The sequence below is a fragment of the Lycorma delicatula genome, chromosome 12, assembly GCF_047948215.1.
Source record: "Lycorma delicatula isolate Av1 chromosome 12, ASM4794821v1, whole genome shotgun sequence".
NCBI classification, from domain to species: domain Eukaryota; kingdom Metazoa; phylum Arthropoda; class Insecta; order Hemiptera; family Fulgoridae; genus Lycorma; species Lycorma delicatula.
Genome location: NC_134466.1, coordinates 64,814,759 through 64,836,964, shown reverse-complemented (window position 1 = coordinate 64,836,964; position 22,206 = coordinate 64,814,759). Strand labels below are relative to the sequence as shown.

The window sequence follows — 22,206 nt, the reverse complement described above, 5'->3', positions numbered from 1 at the left end:
ACCAGAAAAAATAGTTACATCAACATGCAAATTACACAGGGAATTTTTTGTTTATTTCATGTTGTTGCTACACTGCTTGACCCGACCCATTCTTTAAGTTGTCTCTGTAATGTAAGGTTATTATTCTTTAGTTGTTAAGCAAATTTCACATTATAGTGATTTGTGAGTATTGTTGGGTAAAGTTAACAAAAAACACAGCTCGTATTTGCCAAAAGAAATTGGACTTTAATGAGAAAGAAAACAACTGAACTTATGTTAAATCATAACCTTAAAAACTAAAAGGAAATTATGAAATTAACGTAACTTAATGATACATAAGAATATCAACTGAAATCAGCATATCAGTAATAATAATATTAAATGAGATTTACAATTATATATTTAGAAAAAACAAAACATCAATTAAACATAGCATGTCTAAAAAATTATTGCATTGCTGACAAATGCTGTAATATTGAAAAATTAGCAATGAACAAATGTCATCAACTTAGAAAAATAAATTACAGTAAATCTTAATTGGCACTGGCCTTTCCTGATTTACGAACAACAAACTTAGCACTAAATAATACAAACATGTAATTCTAGTTTAATGTAGAAAAAAGGCCACAATAATATTATAGTACAAAAAGAGTTAATTACAGTAATCAAATTGAAATTAATTAAGCACGTAAAAATAGGTTGCAGCTGAACGATGACACAGTCTTATATAAATCACCTGTCGTGACTGTACTTAAGTGAATAAATGGTTTTTAAACTAAACTTGAAATTGAAAATGCATAAGGTACGATGAACTGAATGTTCCACAAATTTTTAATGATAAAATAACTGTTTAACGTAATAAATAATGAAAATTGAACTTTCCTGTAGCACACAAATATTAGCAAGAAACGAACTCGTAAATGAAGATGAATGAATACATACAGTAATCCTGGGCGTAGTCCGCAGTGGCGTATCAGGAATACGGGGGTGAGAACATGGTTAGAGATTGAGCAGGACGTGGCGTCTCAAAAATGTAGCAAAGAGTTTGGAGAGATTCTGCATCTATGAAAAAGTAAGCAGCATCTAGGGAAGATTCGGCATCAATACAATTGGCAGTTTGTAGTAATTGAAGCACTTTCAGCATAGACGTAATATACAGAATTTGAAGATTAAACTTGACAAAGAAACGAGGCAAAAACAAAACATAGAGATCGGTGAAATAACGAACCACTGACTGGTAGAAATAGAGATAATTTCGACAGAGAAATACCGCAACGTGTATGCGAGTATGAATGCGATGAAGATATTATCACAAAATTGGAGAGCGAAGAGTCAAAGGCAACTTGACTTGGTGAAGGTCTGATCTACTATGATGAAAAGATGGCGTGAGCGAAAGGAGGGGGAAATCAAGCCTAGGCAGTGGACAGGAGAGAGTGTGTGTTGGCAACAAGAGTAGTGTCTTAGTGTTAGTATGGGAATGAAGCAAAAGGGAGTGTATGGGAGCAGCAATAAATTTGCAAGAAGTGAAAACACGCGGTCACTAAAGATGACAGAAATCGCTCGTCTGGCTGACGTCAGGTCTCGAATAAACCGAAGAAATATAAACAAACAGATACACATAAGACAAGGCCAAAACGAAACATAGTAATAAATTTACCATGCCTGTAATAACAACATGACCCAACCCTAGCTTTGAATTCATTGGAATAAAACGACTTAAGCAAATGGTGTAAACAAGTATATTTCATTTTTTATTATAAAATAATTTTTTCCTATTTTTTGTTCTGCGTATCATGAATGTATAATAATAGATGAAACTCCAAGAAAGCATTTAAAAACTAGTTCTCTTTCTGAGCATACTAGTATGGCACAATAACAAATAGATTTTGAATGTGATGTTGAACTAAAGACAGTGAATGATATTTTTAAATAATTTAAAGAAATCGGTTCCTTTTCATATCAACAGAAAGGGCAAATGTGGTCGTAAAAAAAAAAAACTACAAGATCAGTTATAACTAAGAAAAAATAATCTTGATTTAAAATTATCTGCTGTGGGCTTAAATCGAGAATTAGCAGCCAGTGGAACAGATTTACACGTGACAATTGTTAAATTCTGACTTCCTGTAGCGGGTGGAAAACTTGTCAGTCAACTAAAAAGCAGCTATAACATCAGCAACGTGAAAAAAAGATTCTTGTGGACTAAAGAAAAGTGGAAATATATGTTTTCTGACAAGTAACATTCTTATATTCAGGGACAAAGGATTCCATATGTTACAAAAGAATCAGATGAAAATACAACACCGACTAACATCCACCAATCAGTTAAAACATCCCTGGAAAAAATATTTTAGAGTTGTTTCACATTTGAAGGCCCTTTTCATTACTTTAAATAGATAATATATTGAAAATATCTTGATAAATCAAGAATTTGAAGGAAAGGGTTGACATACTGCAAAAGAAATTCCCACACAACACAATGGAGTATCCCAACAAGATTTGGTGCCATGCCACATCAAAAAAGTAGAAAATTTTTTTCAAAGAAGGCAGTGTGAAGTGCTCCTGTGGCCAGGAACTCCCCAGACTTAAATCCAATTGAAAATCTTTGGGCAATAGTCGGAAAAAGGCTCTCAAAAGTGAACTGTACCATAAAAATTGAACTAATTAAAGCAATAATATCAGCACGGTTTCATGAAGAAACGAAAAAAAATTTGTAGTAGACTTGTTGAATCAATGCCAAAACGCATATATGACGTCATTAAAAATAAAAAAGGACAAATTAATTGCTAGTTAATTTATCAAACATGGTTACTGCTGATATATTTAATAAATTATTAAAAAATGAAAATCCACCTTACCAGCACAAATTAAGTGCGACATCTTTTGGTTTATTTCAAAACCATCATCAGGAGAGAAAATATTAAGTTAAAAAATTAAAATAAGGTCAAAGGTTAAAATACTTATAGTCACGACTATTTGCATTCTAACAATCTACTGAAAGAATATAAAGATACTCTGGCGGATTGAAATGTAATTAAAAGGAAAACCATGTTATCAGGAATATTTTATTTGATTAAATTATTTCTTTATACTTAGGGTGTGTTTAAAAAATGTATCATCTCTAAAACCTTTTTGCTTATTAATTAGATTTTTATGATTACTGTAAATGTGATATTTTTCTAAATTAGATGTATTATAACTGTAAGAAATGTCTTTAATTTTCATAAAATTATTAGGATTGTATTTATGACCATTATCTAATATATGTTTAGAAAAGTTGGAATTTTCTGGTTTATTGTTTTTAATACTGTCCATGTGTTCTTTTGCACGTACAGAGAATTTACAATTGGTCATACAGACAGACATCTATCGCAATTCTCACAACCCTTTGTTTATCAAACAATATATCAATACTATACAAAAGATTTCTAGTCTTTGTCTAGAATTTGCTAGCAAGGTGGATTTTCATTTTTTAATAATTTATTAAATATATCAGCGGTAACCATGTCTGATAAATTAACTAGCAATTAATCTGTCCTTCTTTATTCTTAATGACTTCATATATGCGTTTTGGCATAGATTCAACAAGTCTACTACAGATTAGTGTGAAAAACTAGTAATTAATTACTAGTTATTTGCAAATTGTACAGGTATGTTTTTCTAAATAAAATTACTTTTTATTAAATAATATCTGTGTGAATTAATTTGTAAGCTATTGTACTATTAAAAATTATTTTTAATATTTAACTGTCATGCTCCTATTGACATAAATAATAATGGTGAAAAACTGATTACAGCTATAATTTGATTGCTGTACCTTCTTGCCTCAAACAAAGCTATGAGAATGTACGTAGAAGAACAATGAATTTCAGATGGGACTAGAACAGAAATGTGTCATGGGGTAGTGTCAATCAAGAGTAACTGTACCTGTTGACAGTCCAGAGGGTTTGATAAATAAAAATAAATCCAAGGAATGAAAGAAAGAAGTTTGATAAATTAACTTCAATTACTCTTAGACCGGTTTACGGGTAACCTTATGAATTCCTAATCAGAATTTATAAATAGTAGTAAAACATTAAAAATAACTTGAGGACTAAGTTTTGTTTAGAAATTCATTGTCAGTCAAGAAGCTGGTCAAGTGTGGCGTAACAATCTTTACATAAGTAAACTAAGATATCTTACGCCAATTATACATTAAAATATACTGAATTTTACAACCGAAAAAGGAACTGAGAATTGACAACTATACAAATTGCTGTATAAATATTTAAATCATTCTAAAGGGTAGTCTAAAAACCTTACTTGTAATAACCGGTGTTCCAGTTATTACTCAAAGGAACTATTGCTTACATCTGTAGGAATAGAAAAAAAAAAATTTCAACAACTTTTCCACCTTCTAAAAGCAGACTAAACAGGACAAGTTTATATGAATCCCAAGATGTTATACTACTGTCAAATGTACCTAAGGAAAATACAACAGTTATTTTATTCCCTGTGGTGCTACGAAGAATATGAAAACAACTATGCTAAGCCAAAAAGTAAAGCGAAAATTAAAAAACCATTATTTTTATTTGCAACTGATAAAAAAAATTAAATATTTTTCAACATATTTCCCTCCTAATTATAATCACTTAGTCCATCTTTTTTAACAGCTTTGTGAATGAAATTTTTTTGGTTTGGTGTGAACCTAATTTTGTTTCCAATCTAATTTTTTTGGTTCCTTGACTTCCATAACAAAAAGGTTTACCAAAAGGCATTATTTTAAAATCAGAAATGCAGCTGCTAATCGAAAAAAATATGTACCAGGACTTAGTTCAAACTAAAACAGACGGCTGTTTTAAACAATCTATGCAAGTAAATTGTACATATCCATATTTAATTATTTATTTTTATTTTTGTTTTTTGTAAATGTCTTTTGATTAATATTCTTGTATGCTGTAGCTTTTGATTTTTATATATGCAGTTAAATCTCCCTAAATCAAATCTCCTTAATTCGAATAACTCCCTAAATCGAATATTTACTTTGTTCCCTTGAAAAATCCTCTTTAAATCGAATTAAATCATCTACTTTATTCAAAAATTTCAAGGATATGATATACATATTATTTCTTTGATGGAAACATTTTTTCAAACGTTTTCAAAAAAGAATTTACATACTATACTTGATTTCCAAAGAAGCATAGAGCAGTAAATCAGTTTAATAGTGTATAGCAATCATTAGTGTGGACTGTGAATTTTATCCAGCACTGCAATACCTACGTTAATCAACTTCCGACTTGTTTATTTCTATTGCCAGTCACCAGAGTAGTCGATTACGAAAACTACATGTGCCACTGTATGATGAGTAACATCCAGTCTTATTCTTTCGCTGATAAAGCGTGGAGGAATGTCTGCCTAGAAACAATTGTTAATCGCTTTAAAACTTATGGATTTTCATTCGGAAAATATCAAGATGAATTTGTAGCCCCTTTCGCAATTTCAGAAGAAGAATGGAATGAAATTTGTAAAAACTTTAACATTAGTATGGATGAAATTTCATTTGACTTGTTCGCACACTTTGTTGATGATATTGCAGTTAGTGCCACTCCAACCGATGATGACATCACGTCTGTCACATTCAACAATTCATAACGAAAAAGTAGAAATTACAATTACAGCAAAAGATGGAAAATTCACAATAAATAACCTTCGAAAGTTCAAGCGAAGTAAGAGAGTGTATTCGTAAAGATTGAGAATGTCCTTGATTTACAAATCTGCCAGAAAAAAAAACAAAAAAAATTACAGATTTTTTCCAAGAAATAATTACAGGTATTGTACTGTATTTCACTTTTTTTATTTTTACATACTATACATATTTTGTCCTTTCTAATGTAATTTAGTACTGTAATACATTATTATAGATTTAATAAACATAAATGTTTATTAAATTATGAAATTTTTTTGTACAATTTTTAAGTTTCATTATTTTATCTTTAAATAGAAAACTTCCTAAATAATAAAAAATATTGGTCCCTTGAGGTTCAAATTAGACAGGTTTGACTGTATATACATAAAGCTTGGTTTAAGGAATATAATGTTATATTTCTTGAATACAAAGATTAGTGGCAAGGGAATTAAGTGATAGTCAAGAAGAGTGAAGAAAAACTTGGATTAACCTTGAAGTCCTATGAGAATTTTAACAAAATTCTGTCACATGAAATCTACATAATGTATTCATTCAAGAAAGTAGATTGTATACTCTCATATACCATTTAAACAAACCAAATGCATTAAAAATTTAAAGATTGGGAAAACAGTGAAATATTGCCAACATTATAACACGATAGTGCTTTTTTGTTATATAAAACGCTATGAATGAGTAAAATGGTTGACTTGAATTATTATGACAAGGGATCCATTTTGATAAATGGTTGATGGAGGAAATCAACAAAAAAGATCATCAGATATTACACCTGGTATGTAAAATGAATTAAATTTGTGATAGACCATCGAGATAGAAAGAAAAGTGTCCATAGGCCATAACAGCAGATGACAACAGAAGGCATAAATCCAATATGTTCAGAGTACATAAAAGATGACAACAGTTTAGAAAACAAATACTAAATATTGTGGTGTAGAAATATGAAAAAGTTGTTAAAAAAAGATAGAAGTACAAATTCACGGTGTTCAAAGAGAATATAACAAAAGGCACAAACATCTTTCTGAAAAGTGAAGAAATTTTGTAGGCTTTATAGAACAATAACTTTATTTTGTTAACTTCTACACCTGATTTAATACATGCTGTAGAGAAATTGCTACATAATAATGATCATAAAGTTTTGATGGTTTGGAATTTGTTAACTAGAGTATAGAAAAAACCAGACAGAACAAATTTTTATTCAGAAAATCTTGAGATTAAACATTAACCAAAATTATTTCTAAAGTAAGTGGAATTCTTTTTTTAATCATCTTGAATATAGATGCTACATTTCATCAAAAAAAGCATAAGGGAACTTCAAATATTCAGTTGTGGGCACAGGGCGCATTTCAATCACAAATGAGAAATTATTTCACCACGTTTTGGTAACGTTCAGCTGTTCATGATTTTATGTTTATTACCTTGAATGAAATTGCTAAAATTTTGTATACAATGCAATGTTTCACAAGATAAAAAACTACCATGAATAAGGAAAATAAAATTTAAGTTTTACATATTATATACACAGAACACGAATGACTTACAACGTATCAGATCTTCAAAAGCCTTTACATTATAAACACCATTCTCTTTATTACTGATAAGAAGACGTTCCTTGAGACGAAATATAGCTGGATCATGTGGAAACATCTCCTCACCACGTTCACACCAATATCGTGCCCTCTCTAAATCAAAATGTACTTCACTTTCATTAATTAACTGACATACTGAAAGAAAAAAATAAATATGAAATCCAAACTAGATGACACTTAATTTAGTAATTTTAAGAAATTGAGATATAAATGAACAAATCAATGAGACATTTGGTAAAAAAAAAATTACAAATTTATCACAATCCTATGGTTCTATTAGAAATAAAAAGTCAAGTGAAGATAGATAACTGAAAAATGAAGATTTCAAATAATAGTAAAATAAAAATATTCAATAACATTAGACTGACAGCGTTAAAAATGCTAACAGGAGCTTCCGTTTAAATGGTAGAACGTTATTAACATTAAATAAATCACAGCCATTTAAAAAAAAAAGTATGTACATATATTTTTTCAAATATTATATATACCACTATATTAAACAAATTATTTAAAAAGTACTTTAGAAACACTAGTTACAGTTCAAATAAAAGCTTGGAACACTAACTCACCTAACTGTAGGCGTTTTACTATCAGCCAAAATTTTACAAAGCTTATGCATAATTAAATTTTTTAAATTAATTTCATTATATATATATATATATATATATACTAGTGTCACAATCTACTATGAAAAGGATGAGTCAAAGTTAGGGAGAGTTCTTAACCTTGTATTTGAACTGTATCTAGCGGATATAGTGTATTTGTTTTTATAATATATATAAAACCTGAACTAAACGGTATCAGGGTAAGTCGTTAACCTTTTCTTCATTTCATTTAACATAAAAGATATATACTTAAAGAACATACAATGCATAAATAAGGGTACTTATTAATTACTGGACACCATTAATTTTTTATATATTATTGTTATTTTTTACATAAATTCTAATAGATTCCCTGAGTTTTGAACCACAGATCATGAAACAAGGGTGTTACATGTTACCTGTAATCAGCTGTCAACTATATATGTCTGGAGGCTAAAATTTGATCCATAAAATAGTCGCTTATACCAAAATCTCTAAAGATTATTTTTTTGTTAATTAACAATAACGTTGATTTAAGAACTAGGTTACCTATAATAAAATAATAATAGTGACTTCCTGTTAAAAGCAAAACTAACCAAATAAGTAACAAATTTTATAACTTTTTAAATAATACAATAAAAATAAATTACAGAAAATATATTTGTTGCAAACAAGGCAGTACAAGTGTAGAATGTTTGTATCTTTTTCATTAAGTGACAGCATTTCATCCTGTTGTAAATAATATAAATGCACCTCAGGATAGGATGGAATGACAACATAGCCGCAATCATTAATGCGAGTTGAAGTCTTCAATCATTATTATTATTTTCGTAAAAACATAGTTCTCATTTTTTTCTAAAAACATAGTATTTGCTAAAATGAATTCACAATTGACCAGTCAAATTCAGAATGAAACAACTATTCAACTCTAGTATAATAAAGATGTTCTACATAAACTACGGTTATGTGCTAATGGGCATGAAATGAAAATTTATACTCTTGTATAAAGAGCCTTCAGTTTGCTCCGGAAAAAACCGTCATGAGTTTAAACAATTGAGACACGGAATCGGCTCATCAAATGACAGTTAGATTTTCGTACTGTCACGTTCATTTACTGCTACAGTAAAGGATTCACTATGTCAACTGGAACAGTTATATGCATAAGGTGTGCGAAGACAATTTACTAAATAATCCGTTTGAGATCGGTGGACCTAATATGCACATCGATCCTGATAAAACTTAGGGTGGAATTTATGCTGTCTGAATAAATTATCCTTCATATTTTGTATTATTCTACATTATTATTGTTCTGTATTCTTAGTTCATTTCGTTATTTTTTTACATTTCTTTTATGTATGTTTATTTTTGTACAGTCTATGTTGATTATTGTATGGTATATGTTTATTATGAACGAAAAAAAAAATTAAAAAGAATAAAGTAGAGAATAACACTACAATCAATCGAATACTGAATCGCTGTTTTGATAATAATCTGGCAACACTGAGTCGCAGCCAGTGGGCCAGTCATTACGGTGTCAACAGCAACATGCAACAATGTCATTCTAGCTTATGCTAAGGAGCATTTACATTATTCTAAAAGAAAGCCAAATGCTGACACTTAAAGGAAAAGTTCCTGATGTTTATTTATATCAATATTAATCTACTAGCAGCAATATTCTAGTCATATTCACATTAGTCAATGTGCATAATCTAATTGAAATTAGTAGTAAAGTAAATTAACATAAAGTGTACGGGTCGAGGGTTGAGTAGCAATTGACTTCTTGATGGTTAAAAAAAAACCTGCTGCTGAAGTTCAAAAAACATTTACAATCTTATGTATGTTTGGGAAATTTGAAATTAGTGTTTTGAAAGGCCAGGACAAATGTTTATGACAAAGAAAATAGTTTTTTGGTTGCCTGTCTGAACAAAATTTATTTGTTGGAAAATGAAAAAATTTGTGAAAACAAATGATTTATAGTTTCATAACTATCCAATAAATTTCCAAACATTTTACAATCAGCAATTTACAAAATATTAATGGAAAAACTTGATTAAAGAAAGTTGTAAGCTAAGTGGATGCCAAAAATGTTAACAGATGGATGAATAAAAGGAAAAACGTTTTGCTAGAGTGCTACCAAAATGGAGGAAATGAATTGCTTAACACTGTGACTGGAGATGAATCTTTGATATTATACAGTAATACTGAAGCAAAGCAGCATTCATTGAATGATGTGGCACTCATCATTAGAGCCTAAGAATTTAAGCTAAAAGTTCAAACAAGTAACTTAAAATCACTGTTTTTTTGAGACAATGAATAACACTTACAGAGTTACTACATTGTAGAAGTATGTAAATGTAAATATAAACTCTTGTTATTCAGAATAAAAGATATGGGATCCTGGCAAGCAGGATTTTATTTCTACATGACAATGCTTCATAACAAAAAACAAAGACACAGTTCAAGTGTTAAATCAACTCTGTTGGGAAATCTTTTTAATCATTCATTATGGTCCTGAACTCAGCTCTAATAGTTACTACCTTTTTCTTTATTTAAAATGATGGCTTGCATGAGAGAGCTCTGAAAATAATGAACTGAAAAATGAAATAACTGATTTAAATCACTGGGGGGGAAATTTTTTTAAAACATAATAATGAAACTAGTGCAATGACATGAAAAATGTTTTGCATTGAATAGTAACATATAGATGATATTTATATATTATATACATATCCTACCCTATTAAAGGATATTTGTATGTGTGTGTGTCCGTCCATCCCTCTTAGCTTAGTATCAGAGTGTACTAATCACTAGCGGAAAATCCCGATTTTTTAGGACATATCTCATGGTGATCAGGTGTATACTTGTTATATTATTATACATTGATATATATACAAAATACATATTAGTAATATATTTTTTATTTTTTTTTATTTATGTGATTGTTTTTCTTCATAAAATAATCAACTATAACAAAAAAGTGGGCACTGAATTTAACTATCACTAGCAGAAAATCCCAATTCATTAGCATCAATTTCTAGAGTTAAATTTCTAATTTAACTTTCGTTATACCAATTTTCATCATTCAAAAAAAAAAAAATATTTTTATACAAGAGGTAATCAATTTTGGACACCTAATAATCCCAGGAGAATGTTAAAAATCAGATGGGTGGATAAAGTGACAAATGAAGAGGTGTTGCAGCAAATAGATGAAGAAAGAAGCATTTGGAAAAATATAGTTAAAAGAAGAGACAGACTTATAGGCCACATATTCAGGCATCCTGGAATAGTCGCTTTAATATTGGAAGAACAGGTAGAAGGAAAAAATTGTGTAGGCAGGCCACGTTTGGAATATGTAAAACAAATTGTTAGGGATGTAGGATGTAGAGGGTATACAGAAATGAAACGACTAGCACTAGATAGGGAATCTTGGAGAGCTGCATTCAAACCAGTCAAATGACTGAAGACAAAAAAAAAATAAATAATCCCACTTCGAGATGCCGCCTGCAGAGCCTAGCTGCGGAAGGCATGCCATAGCCACACCTCTGCAGCTAGTATACAGTTTATTAATATATAATATATTTTCTATATCGCTCACTTTTGTTTTTACATCAGTCACCCTTACTTTAAAAAACTTGATTTCCACATAATAATTCATGAAAAAAAAAAAGACAGCAATGCTACAAAAAAGAGGCAAAGAAATGAAGGCAAAAATCTAAAATGTTAACTGTAAAAAAAAATAAAGTCGGTCTTATAAAACTACATTATTAAAAAGTAATAACTTACTTTTTAATACAAGTTCTGGTTGTTTGTTTTCCAACTCAAGTGATCGTTTATATTCAGAAACAGCTTTTTCCTTTTCTCCAAGTCCTTCAAATATCTGTCCAAGCAATTTGTGAGCCATTGGAGAATCTTCTTTGGCTGATAAATACATACATACATAACGCCGTGCAGACGCATAGTCACCAACTTTAAAATACTGGGTGGCAATATGGTAGCAACGTAAATTTCGCTAAAAATAATAAAGTCCAATATCCATTAATCATAACCTCATAAACAATTCTTATTCAGTAAATTAACAAAATCTTTAATGAGAGTAAAGCTAATGTTACATAATTACACAAGTTCACTCAATAATAATTATAATAATAAACACACGTAATTCACTAAACACAAATTGAAGAAAAAACAGTCCTGATAACATATCAATTAACCCTAGTAACCTCGCAGATTTAGATTTCAATACATGGTGTTAAGAAAATTTTGAGAATTAAGTAAATCCTAAGTCAAAAAAGAGTACTCCAAAAATTCTGAAATTAAGTATTTTAAAACATGTTGTGTAAAGGTATAAATATATATAAAATCAACCAAATTCCTGACATTAAAGTTTTATGCATTGGTTGATTTGACATGGATTTACCCAATAATGAAATTAAATAAAGAACAAAAGCATTTCGCACTACAGAAAAAACTGATAAAAATTGCATCTGCTGTAAAAGGAAAATTGGAAACCTCATTGGGAGGATTTTGAAGAAAAAAATCAGCCTAGTTGTAACACACAGGTAAATGAGTATGAGAGAATTGTAAAAATGATACAAAAATGTAAAGATTATAAAATCAAAATTATCAGCCTTTTGCCAAATTCATGGTCAAGAAATAAATAAAATTGTTGAAGAATCTGGTGTGTCTCGTCATCTAATAAATATGATGAGGCAATTAGTGAATGAACAAGATATTCCACCACATCTTTCAAAAATTCAAGGTAACAAGATTAGTGAAGAGATTGTTAAGAGTGTAATTTTATTTTATGAAGATTATGAAAATAGTCAATTATGTCCAAAGAAGAAAGAATTTGTTTCAACACTCATAAAAAACCGTAAAGTATATAAAAAAAAGCAATTAATCATGATCTCCTTAAATGAGTTCTTTAGTCTGTATAATGTAAAATACCCTGACCACAAAGCAGGCCAATCAATGTTTTGTTCATTGCAGCCAAAATGGCATGTTCTGCCAGATTCATCTGGTATGCAGAGTGTCTGTGTCTGCAAATATCATCAAAATGCTAAATTGATGATTGAGGGAGTTAAGCTCAGTGTAAGTTACTGTTCAAAATGAAATTTAAAGCTTCCCTTTATGTTTTACTTTAAAAAAAGAAGGCAAAGTTTGTTGTAAGAGTAGTAAGTTTGTTATGTACAATAAGTGATAGCCTTTCTCGCAATACTACTGCTATACACACTTTTCAATGAAAGCTAATAATTAAAAGTAGTGCTACCTGATATTACGAATTGATATATTTTAGCGACGGTCCCAGTAGCCAATATAAAAATAAGAACTTCATTAATTTATGCCAACATATAAACGATTCTGGAATACTAGCCGAGTGGAACGTCTTCGCTTCTTCTCATGGCAAGAACAATTGTGATAGAATTGGAGGCACGACCAAGCGAGAGGTGACAAGGGTTAGCTTGCAAAGCCCATATAATGACCAAATTTTGACTCCAATAGATATGTTTGACAAAATTACAGGTGTAAAATATATATTTGTCCCATCAAAAGAAATACACTCCACAAAGAACAAACTTAAACAGAGTTTTGAATGTTGCTTACAAGTAAAAGCAATAGAAATTACCATTAGTTCATTCCTTATGTGATAATCAAATAAAATGCTATCTCCTACATCAAGATCAAATAAATTTGAAGACCATCAAACATATCTATTCTGTTTTACTAACACAAACTCTATAGGAATCCAAGATAACATTTTTGTATCAATGATTTTAAATTGTGGGTTGGATGAGTGAAGGAGAAAAACCAAGAAAGCTAGGCTCTGGTTCATTTTTTCGATCCATCAGGTCCCAGATAATCTTTTCAGTTATTTAAAAAAGACATTGTTGGGTTCCCCCATAAAGAATGTTTTGAAAAAACTTACTCAAATTAACAACCACGTCTGGAAGAATATATAATACATCAAAAACGTTGTGCAATGAAATCTCATCAATTTTTAATACTTCAAGGAAATAATAAAATTATGATTTGTCAACCATCACTATTAGTTTAACAATATTAATGGCTTTCATTCTTTATGCTCTCACACATTAACAATTTTATGTCTGTTGTACAATAAACTTGTATCATATATTATTGGAATGAAATCTGTGTTTTATTAATAAAAAAATAAAAACACCTAATATAATGAAATTATAACCTTATTGCAGCACTCAAAGTGTGAAAATACTCTGGCTTGGCATTTTCAATCTGTAACTCCTAAACTAAGCAAGTCTTAGTAATCAAATGTATACAGAATGTTTATGTTTGGAAGAAGTGTTTTGCATAAAATTTTCAAATTTTTTCACTTACTCCCTTTTCAGATATAAGGCATTGAAAATGGATGAAAACAGCCAATTGGCCATCGTTGAAGGACTATAGGAAAAAAAGGCAAGTCTCCTGGCTAAAACGTAAGTTCCAAGCCATGTTACAAGATCTTTGATAGGAAAAAATAATCAATTTGAGACTCTTTACCATCATGAAAAATATTGGCCTCAAAAATTGAATTTCAATTGTAATATATATATATATTTTTTAACCAACTTCAGGTCAATCCATTTGAAGTGACCCAAGGGTGGTTGCTTGACCAATTAAAAAAAAAACTGAAACTTGCCCACTTGTTTCCTACATGTCTCAAGACCTTATTTTTTGTGATCATAAGGGTTTACGGAAAAAATCATAACTAAAAAATTATTGATCCTGGAAGGATGAAACAAAAAGCAATTTATTCATATTTTCTCAAGGTAAAAGATTGGTCCAGTCGTTTATTTATCTATCTCTCTTCCTTCTATGATAAAATTATCAATAAATTTGAACATGAAAAACTGTGAAATTTCACTTTTGGTCATTCACTTTTCAAGAGTCAGGGATGGCATCATAAACAGTTTGAATTATGTTTTTATATGTAGGTGTATGTTAGTGGTTTTACCAGAAATAATAATAATAATGGTGATATACTTACCCCAAAATTTTTATGAATTTTTGAAAACTTTTTTTTTTAATTTAAATTTTGACTTCAAATAACTCTGTTAGGGCTGGTGATAAATATCTCAAATTTCCACAACCTCTCAAAAATCATGAAAAAACCATTAAAGGTGATACCTTTTGGACATACGGTTTGTCTGCCCCCACCACCAAAAAAATATGTAGGTTACTCATTGAAATCTCAGTTTGGGTAAGTTTTACAAATATTTTTTAATCAAAATTGTATTAGGTTGTTGGTTAAGTTATCATTAAACTACGACTTATCATTAATAATTTAAAAAAACACTATTTTAAAAATATTGAAAACCTCAACTTCAATGTAAGTGTAAAGAAGAAAGAAACCCCATTGGAGTACTTATTTAGCAAGTCAAAATGGTATTGCTTTTAACAGGTTTTTCAAGATTTTTGAGAGGTTATAATTTTTTTACTAGTATAAGACAAGAAACATTTTGGTCATTTTATGTCAAGTGGCCTAAGGATCCCCACTCGACCCTCTCCAATTTTGATGAAATTTTTACAGGATGTACATATGGGTCTTACGTGAAGCCTTGACAAATTACAGCTCCATAAGTAGTATGGTTGGGCCACTACCCACATTTTTGTGAAGGCTACTTTTTTGACATTGAACTTAAATGAATAAATCGTCAAGTTTGTTTTTTTATCATTGCTCATGATCTAAGGGACCTATCATGCTGAAACTTAGTGATCTTGTTCAACTTTTTGGGTAAAATAGCTTTGTTGCACAACAGAAGCTCAATTTATGGAAGATTTATCACAATGTGCTATCAAAGTGGCTCATAACAAATTTGGACCAAACTTTATGAGCCTGTATCTACTTAAAGAATAGCTTTCTGAAGCCGATTCTTTAGAATCACACCTGTCAATCATGCATAAATCATTTACAACATGCCTGTCAGCATATCAAAAAGCTATGCAAATGGCATATCTTGATTGCTCAAACAATAACAGAGTTATCTAAGTTCAGGTCTTCTTAAAAATTTTATTAATCAATTTTGGCACACTTCTAAGAGGACATATCTCAAAAGGGAACATTTTTGAGTCAGACTAGTTTAAAGATAACAATGAAGTTTAAAAACATGTTTTGATCATAATTCCGAAGGGCGCTTTTGTGAGAAGGATGAGCAGATTTTTTGAATGTGTACATTTTTAAATGATGTAAAGCCTGTTGTCATTACTAGTTAAATGTGTTTTTCTGAAAGTAAAATTTTTATTAAGCTGTCTGACTTTTTAGAAATGTTTATCTGGTCATTTAAGTTTTTTCTGTCCTGTTCCAAAATTCCCCACAACAGTTTTCACCATCTATGATTGTTCAATTGTTTCAGGTGGAAATATTCAGCAGTTTTACAAATCACATATTGAAAGCAAAGGCAATTGGAAGTTAAAATTGAACTGAAGTTCCACGTATATTGAAGGTAATGTTTTAATGCCATGCAGCATTGGTTTTGCAGATAATTCTGCATGTCATCTGAAAAAAAAACACCTCAACAAGGCTTCAAACAAATGAAAGAATTTTCAGTAGAACAATGATAATTACTTAACCAAACAAGTGAATTATGTCTTGCTGAAAATGCCCAAATATGCTTTCATCACAAAGCAATATATTTGGATAAGTATGAATTTCTACAGAAATCCTGATGAAATCTTTTTGGTGTAAAGAACCGTTCTATGAAAAAGGGCTTATGGGTTGTTAATGTGAAAACAGCAGATCAATTGAAAGCTGTGACAAAGAACAAATCAAATGTGGTCAGAAGATTTCTCACTGTCAAAAAAAATTTGCATCAAAGAAAGGATTACAGCCTCAGTCAACTTCAATCCAGTCAGAAGATGAACCAGAGTTAGCATATCCCCAATAGCATAACTGCTATTGGGGTCTCCCCTCTAAAATTTCAGAGTATCAACAAAGGATGCCAAAGATTATGCAAAACGAAAAATAAGTGAAACTCAAGAGCTGCTGGAGACTTTGACCCAAATGATTTTCAAACATAGGTGCTTGTACTAGGGTACAAGCAAGGCATGTCGTGAATGCTTAGATTATAAGCAGCTGATTAAAGAACTGAAAGAAGTTGCAATTGTCAAGGCAGCCTGAAAACTGCAGATTTTGACATTAGTACCTCAAAGCTGGACTACAAACGAGGTAATGCAAGAATTTCATGATGGGAGAAAGGATGGTAAAAGCAGCTAGAAACTTAAAGGCAGAAAATGGTGTACTGGCACAAAAAAAACAAATGTGGCAAGATTCCAGATGCTGTAAAATAAAGAATAGTAATGTTTAGCCGAATTTGCCCAGGTAAAAAGGATTGTGTATCAATTAGAATAGATGGAAAAAGGTTTTGATGCAAAAATACTTATTTCTGAATAATTTGAAAGAAATGTTTGCTGGATATTGACTTCAGCATGGGTCTGAAATTGGATTTTCCTAATTTTGTGAATTGAGACCAAAATGGTGCATCACTATAGATACTGCAGGAACCCATTAAGTCTGTTTCCACTATACACCAAAATGTAAAACTGATGCTTGCAATCAGTCCAATCAAAGATTACAGGACTGCTAAAACAGTGTATGATTTGGAATCCAAAGACCACTGTGAAATTTGCCCTGGAAAAGAATTTCTGCAACAGTTTTGAAGATTTTGATCCAGAAGCTACTATTAGTTCAAACAGTGTGTGCACACTGATAAGACACATTAGAAACCAACCACTCAAGATTTTATTGAAAGCCTGATTTCAAAAATTGACAAACTTTCCACTCATCATTATATTGTTAAACACCAAAGCACCTAAAGCACAAAGGAAATCCTCAAACTAACAGACCTGATAATATTAATGGATTTTGCAGAAAATTATTCATTCATTGTTTAAGATGCAGTTCAAGGTTTTCATTGAGATAATAGCCAAGCAACTTTATACCAATTTGTTGTGTACTTCTTAAACAATATGGACATCGACAGAATCAGCTACTGTGTTGTGACAGCCTGAAGCATGACACAATTGTTCTATACTCTTTTTTGTGAAGTTAATAGAAGATCTGAAATGTCGCCTTGAAAAAATCACACACACTATTTCAGTGATGAGTCAGTAGCACAATATAAAAATTTCCTGAATCTTTGTCACCATCAAAATGACTTCGGAATCTCAGCTGAATAGAACTTTTTTGTTACAAGCCATGGAAAATCTCCATGTGATGGATTTGGAGGAACTGTAGAGCGCCTGGCAGTAAGAGCAAGACCAACTGGACCAGATTTTGACACAAAATGATTTATTTAAATACCATACAAAGAATATCAGTAAAATCCAATTAATTTTTAATTCAAAAGAAGAAACTGTGCAAGAAAGATTCAAAAATGGCTGCACAGTATCAGGAACAAGAGAGAATCATCACTTTGTGCCATTGAATGAAAGGAAAGTTTGCATTACAAGAGTATCCAATGACAAATTGCTTTGTGGCAAATGTTGACCAAAGTCAAAAGTATAGCTGTTTCTCATGTAAATATTGCAGCCTTACAGGCAGGCTAATACACTGCCTATATTTATGATGGAAAACAATGTACTGGTAATGTCTCCGAAGTTTCAAATGAAGAAAATGATGTCTCAGTCAGTTTCGTGCATCCATGGATCTGTACGTTCACTTTACTGGCCAGCCAGACAGGACATTTGTTAGATTCCAGACTAACACATTATTTCTGTCATTCCAACTCCATCAGTAACAAGAATGGGTTGACAATATAGCTTGCCAGAAGCAACTGGAATTGCTATCATCAACACATTCCAGCAACTAAATCAATGAAAATTTATCACTATGGCTTAGGAATCATAAAGATAACCACCTTAGGCTTGAGAACCTGTTAAATACCTACATTCAAGCTTGGTAACCTGTTAAAGACACGTGCAATCAGGCTTGGGAAAAAATCAGACACCTATAATCATGCTTGGGAACCTGTGGTAAAGAGACAAATTCGAGTGATCCCTTGGTGATATGGCCTTGTGAAAATGAGCCAAAATTGACTAATAAATTTTTGAGTAGACTTTGAACTGAGATAACTCTATTATTTGAGCAATCAAGATGCCAATTGCATAGCTTTATGACATGTTGACAGGCTGCAAAAGACTAAAGAATCAGCTTCAGAAAGTTATTCTTTCAGTAGATACAGGCTAATAAAATTTAGGTTCAAATTTGTTGCAAGATTTACGAGCCACTTTGATAACACATTGTGACAGATCTTCTATAAATTGAGCTTTTGTTCTACAAGTTATTATACTGAAAAAGTTCAACAGGATTACTAAATTTCAGCATGATAGGTCCTTTATATCATGAGCAATATTAAACAAACTTAACGATTTATACATTTAAGTTGCATATCAAAAACGTAGCCTTCACAAAAATATGGCTAGTGGCCCAACCACACTACTTATGTTGCTGTAAATTGGCAAGGCCTCATGTAAGACCCAAATGCACATCCTATAAAAATTTCATCAAAATTGTAGAGGGTCGAGCAGGGAACTTATACAAATTTCACCCACATGGAATGACCCTTTTTTATTTCCCATAAACATCTACAAAAACACTGAAAGTTATGCAAATTTGAGATTTTTATCATCAGCCCCATCATAGTTATTTGAAGCCAAAATTTGAATATTAAAAAATTATTTTCAAAAATTCATAAAACTTTAGGGTAAGTATATCACCATTAATATTAGTTATGGTAATACTATTAACACATACCAACAATTAAAAAAATAATTCAAACTATGTATGCCATCCCTGCCTCTTGAAAAAATTACCAAAAGTGAAATTTCACAGTTTTTCATGTTTAACTATTAGTAATTTTCTCATAGAAAAATAACGAGACCAACCACTGGACCAATCTTTTACCTTGAGAAAATATAATTAAACTGCTTTCTGTTTCATCCTTCCAGGACCAATAGTTTTTTAGTTATGATTTTTTTCTGTAAACCCTTACAATAACAAAAAAAGGTGTGCACACCATAACAAAAATGGCTGCCACATGTAAATCGCTTAGATAAAAAGTTAAAAAAAAAAAATAGTTTTAAGCTGCTGAAACATGTAAGAAGCAAGTGGGTAAGTTTCAATTTTTTTTTTGAATTGGTCAAACAACCAGCTTATGTTTTTTTTGGGACACTTCAAATGGATTGACCCCTTCCTTAATATACTTACAAGAAAATAGCTTAATCAGTTTGGACAATTTCATGCTGAACATTCTGGTTTTTAAATTACCATGATGTCTTTATAAATAAGGGAGTTACAGTTTTCCGTAAAGCAAGTTATTTGTGAAAACAAAACAAAATTGGTGCAAATAAAAACAGCTGCCAAAAAAATAATCCCCAAAAAGTTTTTTATGGCAGTTTTACATTCATATAGATACAGAGGTCTGCTAATAAGTTTTATAAAATTAAAAATGTTGAGCGAAAATTGCTGCACAATAGACTGATGCTGCTGAATATATATAAACCATATATATAAAATATGGAATATACTATGCACCCACAATATATGTTGAACTTAAAAAACCTTTACAAGTACAAATTGAAAAATTCAAAAAAGTGATCGACATCAATCTGGAAAATAAGTCATTAGTGTCTATGTTTAAAACAATGTTAATAAAAAAAGGAGGTAATTAACTAAACCTGTTGTTAATGTGTAACAGGGTTAAACTATGTTAAATTAAATGAGAAAAAATGTTGTAATTATGGTTTTCTCAAGTATCAGTGGAAGGAACAATATCTGTTTATGAAATGGGCTGCAATATTTGTTTCAAGTAGACTGATCAATAACATGACAGCACAGGTAACTTAAATATAAAGCAGTAGTAAATTACACTCAAATGATTCACTAAGGCAGACTTCCTATCAACATTAACAATAGAAATTCAGTCATATTCTCAATCACATAATTTTTTTTTAAGTAAAGCATTTTCTGGGCTTTAATACTGACTGAAAATTATAAAATTGATTCTGTTGCATACAATATCTTATGCAAAATATACATTAATAGTAAAATTATTTTAAGTCGCAAGTTTAATGATTACATAGGAGTCAATATTTCTACAAAATAATTTAAGCACTGTTAAAAAATGACTGAAACCACAATTAATGCGAAAACCTACCTCCATGCTTTATTTTTGTTAATAGTAATTTTTTATTCAAATAAACACCTTGCATTAAGTTGTCGAAGTATGACAACATCGAAATTTATTTCAACAAACATTCAAATTCGATAAAGCGACTACAATGTTTAATACAATCGCAATTAACTTAGCAGAAAAGATAAAGCCATTTCATTACGGTGCACTACAAATATTTAACCCTACTTTCAGTTGTGCAATCGCAGTAAAAAGTCTACATTAAAATTGAAAACTTATTTGTGATATAGTAGAAGTCCTAACAGTAGAGTCAAGAAAGATTATCAATAGAAATCATGTAAGTGAATTACTTCTCAAAACAACGAACTTAACTGTCGTTTCGGTTTAAAAAGCCGACCGGTCAGAATGGCGGTACAATATTCTAGTCACCTACCTCCTTTTCATTTTTAACTTTGCGCATAATTTCATCAACATATCGGTCAACGTCTCTTTTCGAGCGTTCTCTCAAAATAATTTTCAACATTGTAAAAATCACTTATTAACACGAGAACAAACAAACATGTTAAGACCACATAGGTAGCAAAACGAAACGCAGCATTTCTCACCAAAATGTGAACAACATTGTTGCCACACTACATTACAGAAAATAATTTAAACTAATAATAAAAAATTTAAACTCCAAAAAATTGAATAAAATTACATAGTTAGTAAAGTGAATAGAAGACATTTCATGATAAAAGAAGAACAATAATATGTAGGATTTCTGCTCTACTGAACAAAAAAAAGAAGTGTTGACTATTTCCGAACTTTAAATACTATCAGAAATTGTATTCACACTTTTTCTACCAGAACTATTAACTTTTTTCTACCAGAATTATTAATCGTTAATAAAATATTGAAATAAATTCATATAAAGATTTTTTTTCATTTGAAAAAAAACTTTATAATATGGTTAAAGACTTTTTAACTGTGTGCGCCTGTCAAGGCTAACAAAACAAAACGTTGATAATAATGTATAAATTTTAAAACATTAAATGATATCTCCAGCTTAAAAATGTATTTGCATTAACACTATGAGCAAAAATAATTTTAATTTAAAATATATTAATATTTGTATTAATCTGTAATTAATTCTATTTTCAATTTATTCTTGTGTATAATTTTTTATTGTTTGAAATGCATATTGCTTTCAATCACTATCTAAGTTTTTGAACGTGTTCATAATATATTAC

The 22,206-nt window shown here is 30.4% G+C and overlaps 1 protein-coding gene across 5 annotated transcripts in view; it reads right to left on the bottom strand.

Moving 5' to 3' along the window:
* LOC142333248 (E3 SUMO-protein ligase RanBP2-like) overlaps positions 1–21,582 on the bottom strand; it is a 128,865-nt gene extending 107,283 nt beyond the window's left edge. For all 5 annotated transcript variants that reach the window (XR_012758568.1, XR_012758569.1, XM_075380242.1 and 2 more), the window contains exons 1-3: positions 21,408–21,582; positions 11,613–11,838; positions 7,198–7,380 (exon numbers count right to left, since the gene is read on the bottom strand). Coding sequence is in view for 3 of the 5 variants with exons in the window: in XM_075380242.1 (XP_075236357.1) it covers positions 7,198–7,380; positions 11,613–11,838; positions 21,408–21,497 (499 nt within the window). In the remaining 2 variants the exon portion in view is untranslated. The remainder of the gene's footprint in view (positions 1–7,197; positions 7,381–11,612; positions 11,839–21,407) is intronic.
* Positions 21,583–22,206: the final 624 nt, after the last annotated feature.